Source organism: Lygodium microphyllum, chromosome 21 (assembly GCF_053477565.2).
Source record: "Lygodium microphyllum isolate KBCC chromosome 21, Lygodium_microphyllum_v1.1.10, whole genome shotgun sequence".
Taxonomy (NCBI): domain Eukaryota; kingdom Viridiplantae; phylum Streptophyta; class Polypodiopsida; order Schizaeales; family Lygodiaceae; genus Lygodium; species Lygodium microphyllum.
The window spans coordinates 14,083,201-14,087,796 of NC_141155.1; the positions used below are offsets into that span (position 1 = coordinate 14,083,201).

Here is a 4,596-nt window from a genome sequence, read left to right on the forward strand (position 1 = left end):
GCAAATGGATGTTCATTGTAAAGAGAAAATTTGTAGGTTTGAGATTAATATGAACACGCACATCTAGGGTTATCTCTACTAACGAGCTTGATTACAATTGCATGCCTGGAAAAAAATATGTGCGCTAGTTGAAAAATGGGGTTCAACCTTTGTTCTCTTGACAGCCTCGCGTGCTTGTTGCAACCATTCCCTTTTTTGATATTCTTGTTTTGAACAGTGAGTGTTTTATTATTGACCCCTGGAGGGTCAAAAAACCGCTTTACTACTATCCTCATTCAACAATTGACCCCTTTACCCTACATCCAAAAAGCATAGCAAGTAGTCAGTGTGGTATAACCCTTACCGTTGAGGAAACTCTATTGTTGGGTGATTTTCAACTGCAATGAGAAAGAACTTTTTTGCGGTACAGTCAGACGCATGTGAACAGGGGCTTGCGAAGGGTACCAAAACGAAAGCTGTCAAACCGGGCGAGATGGCTAGTTGTCACACGGCCAGAAACCACCCCCCCCCCCCCCCCCCGCCCGAAAACACACACACACACACACTCTCTCTCTCTCTCTCTCTCTCTCTCCGTGCCGGTACAAAAGCAAGGCGGCATGAAAAACCGGCCAGGGCCGACTCTCTATCACTGTTTTGCATAGTCAGAATCAGCGCTCTTCCCCACGTCCTTCCCTCCCCCGTCTCTCTATCTCTCTCTCTCTCTCGCGTGTGGAAACCACCAGCTTTGCCTGTCTGAACACCCCCCTCCCCCTCCCCCCCGCCCCGCAACACACACACACACACACACACACACACACACGCTCTCTCTCTCTCTCCCTCTCTCGTATGTGGAGCTCCCAGCCAGCGATGCTTGTCTAAACATCAACACAATCTCTCTCTCTCTCTCTCTCTCTCTCTCGTAGCTGCGCCTGCGTGACCATATTTCCTCTCTCTCCCTTTCATTGTGAAAGAAGCAGGTAATTGGCTTCCGCATGGCGAGATGGACGCCTGCTTCACTATCTCACCACGGCATCATCAGCAGTAGCCCGCATCTGGCCCAGCTCCTCCAAATCGGAGGGCTTCTGATGGGAGTCTGCGCCACAGTCTTGGTGGTGAGCCTGTGCGCGACGTGCTGGAGGAGGCGAACCACGCGTATCACGGGCGACAGCGGCGAGAGCAGCCCGGATCAGGGGAAGCAGCAGCAGAAGGCGCCGCAGCAGCAAAGCATGGAAGGGGGTAGCGGGGTGGGCGAGGCCCCCGGGGCCAACAAGCCGCCAGGGACCCCTCAGCGTTCGCCTGTGTGGCAGCGCGCCATCTTGATGGGCGAGCGCTGCCAGCGCCCCACCTTCTCGGGCCTGGTCCTCTACGACGAGAAAGGCAATCCCCTCCCGCGCGAGCGCACGCACCCGCCCCACATCACCCTCAATACTGCTGCGTAATTTGGGGTGATAAAGAGAAGGAATTATATCATCCCCGAATGTGTCACGTTGGTCACACACGCCGCCGCCGCCGCCACCACCACCACCACCACCTCCTCCTCCTCCTCCTCCTCAACAGCCTGTAAAAACACACCTACGAAGCTACTGCTTTTGAAGGCTGCTGCTGTTATTTGTACATGGGCTGGGTTGCTTGCTTATCAAACCAGTGTATATTTCTCAGTTTCCTTCGAATTTTAAGTGGCTTCTCTGGCTAGGGTATATTGGAGATCGTGCATCTCCTGGGGCGCTTGTCATAGGAAGGAATTACTGATTTGGGTAGTTTTGACGGACTTCGAGTATGAATGAGTCTGCATATATTATTGTTATTGTGTTGTTTTGTAAGCTTTTTAGGCAATATGTCACGTAAGGTCTCATGGTGCTCATGACTTTTTTCAATTGAGTAGAATTGTTCAGTATTGCAATTCAGCAGCTATCCCATAATATCTTGGTGCTTATTCATGTGATTTGGAACAAATCTAGGTGTGTCATTCTAGTTCCTATTTGCACAATTTAGAACTAATTTGAATCGACTAACTAATAGTGGGATTAATTTGAATGGACAAAAGCCAAATGTGAAATAGCAATGGAGAATTGCTTTTCTCTCTTCCACACCCATGCAAATAACGATATGAAATAATCTCTTTCCAAGCATTAGCCGACTAATGCATGTTTGAGAAAACTTGATTTCAATCTTGTTAGACCATTGGAAATATTGTATATTTATTTGTAGTTATGCCACTATTTACCAAATAGCTTGGAGAGAGTAATCCAATTAGAAAAGATCATTGATTGTGGTTGCTCTTTTCGCATTTTCTTAACCATATAAAAGGTCAATTTTATTGCCAGCTTTCTCCATGAATCTTAGAGCCTGACGCTCTTTTACAACAGTTTTAGGAGTGCCTTGCATTTAAAAATATGATTTTACATTTGACTTAATTTTTTAGAGCTGCCTTTCTTTTAGGTGACTCAACTTGCACTTGTGTTTTTTCACTTTTTATGCTTTCTTTTTGTGTTGAGGTTAACATTATCCCTCTCCTAGTTTTAGTGCTAGTCCCATGGCATTGATGTGGAGAGGTTGAAAGGAGGGATGGATATAGTTCGATGGTTTTTTTGAGTTTGTGTGCAAGCCCTTGTGGGGGTTGGGATGGGGATTGGGATCGGCCCTTGAAATTAAATATGTCGTTGAGGTGGGTCTCTCTTTGTTGCTGTCCTTGAGGGAACTTGTCTTTTGAAATTGAATATCATGTTGGACGGATCCCTGCTTAGAGAGAGGTTGATGGGCGGATTCATCATTTAAAATTGAATATGGTGTTGGACGGATCCGTCGTCTTGTTCTTTACGGCTACTACAATGTGACCTGAACATGGCTTTCCTTACTCCCTTCAAGTTGCCTTATCCCTTTACCTTTGTTCGTGTAGAGTTTACAACTTGCACTAAAGGAAATACGCATGCCTTATAAAATGAATTACATTGTACCTCGTGCTTTCCTTGCGAGAGCGTTTGAAAGGTGTCTCTCATCCTTGAGAGAGCATTGCTAGAATATTTTGTGCTTATCTCACTTAAGGGAGAATCGTTCCTCGTAGAGAAGGTCATCTTCATCCTTGAGAGAACCTTGCCAATGTAGGACCTAGCTAGTTTTCTTTTGCACTATTCCAAATGAGTTTTTTCATTTACTTTTTCATTGAGGTTGCCTCCGTCTTCCTTTGCCCGGTTTTGTTTACATGGTGACATTGTCGCATAAGATGATCCCCATCTTAGGCGGGTGCTAGTGCCAAGACCTTTGTGGTTTTGAGTTGATGAAGGTGCAATGAGAAAGGGCACAGAGGCAGAGAGAGAGCTCCGAGGAGATGACAAAGAGAGCAGAAAAGTGGGCAACTCGCAATGAACGGCGGGTGAAAACCCTAGCGCGTCGTCTAGCTCAAGTGGAGAAAGACAAAGTACTCGTTGAAAGCATAGCAGAGGTCGCCCAAGTGGGCTTTCAAACACAGCAAGGCGCCTTCCTAAATACCTTATTGAATGTCACACAAGCTGAGGAGAGAGAATCCATAGAAGCTGTCAAGAAGAAGCCAGGAATGGCACGTAGGGCCTTGAGAGCAGGCTTGTAGATGCCACCACAACCTGTGGGAGTTGGCCTTAGCCTGGAAGAGCAACCTCACTATCTCCTACTGGCAGGCTTAACCCCACAAGAAGTGGACGCACTCAAATTCACAGAAGGGGCATAGCAAGAGCCAAGGTAGGAGGAGGAGGCTGACATGAAGTTTGAAATGCAACCGCACGAGGAAGAGCTTGTCCCACTGCCTCCTTCCCCACGACCTGACAAGAAGCAACAAGTAGATACCTCAGCAGAAAGAAAGGCGGCGTTGAGAGAAAGAAGAAAAAAAATGGTGGAGAAAACAACAAGAAGATGGAACGCAAGAGGAGTAATAGCACCACCGGCACCTATCTGACCATGTAATGACGAATCCCTAGCAAGCTTCCATGCTAACCTTGTGATATGGGAGAGACAAGAAACGGCCCTGAATCCCTTCGATTTTAATTTCCAATTCCCCACCACCCTGCGTAGAGTTTTGGCCATCAAGGTGGTGGAGGAGGTGATTAATATCGATGGCATGCTCGGGGAGAAGTGGTTGAAGGAAAGAGAGTAAAACCCCACGTATGGGGCACTGAAGATGCGGAATTTTGGCAAAACGGAGTTTTTGAAGTGCCAAGGTCTGTGCCTAATTATGAACGCCAACCTACATAGAGAAGGCGGATCTATGACATCAACACGGACACTTGCATGGCCTTTTGCAACACTCAATCCTTCGAGCGGAATAACCCAACGTTCAATCCATACCCTTGAAGGGTAGGAGTGGATTTTGACCCCAATTATCCACGGTCGATATAACTTCTCGATAATCTATAATCCACATTGTACTACATATGAAGACGCCCTTATCTTCACATCAAAAAATTTGTATGATACCATGGTCCACTTTATCAATGAATTCTCTTCACGCCCTGGCCCCACCTTTATTACCACTTGTAATTACCTTAGATTGCTTAGGATACTCCTTAGGCAAGACCCCACTCTGCAAGAGCGCGGCCTCCTAGCCCTCCCTTTTGATCCTAATGCTATAGATAGTTGCGTGATGGCTCA

General features: G+C 46.8%; 1 protein-coding gene across 1 annotated transcript; it reads left to right on the forward strand.

Annotated features, from left to right (window-relative positions):
- The first annotated feature begins 606 nt into the window (after window positions 1-606).
- LOC148017760 (uncharacterized) lies at window positions 607-1,676 on the forward strand. Its single transcript, XM_087662164.1, has one exon. The coding sequence runs from the start codon at window positions 972-974 to the stop codon at window positions 1,416-1,418; it is 447 nt and encodes a 148-aa protein (XP_087518290.1). The 5' UTR covers window positions 607-971; the 3' UTR covers window positions 1,419-1,676.
- Window positions 1,677-4,596: the final 2,920 nt, after the last annotated feature.

Excerpts from the sequence above, each read along its gene's own strand:
- LOC148017760 (XM_087662164.1), top strand. The coding sequence starts at position 972 with ATGGCGAGATGGACGCCTGCTTCACTATCTCACCACGGCATCATCAGC.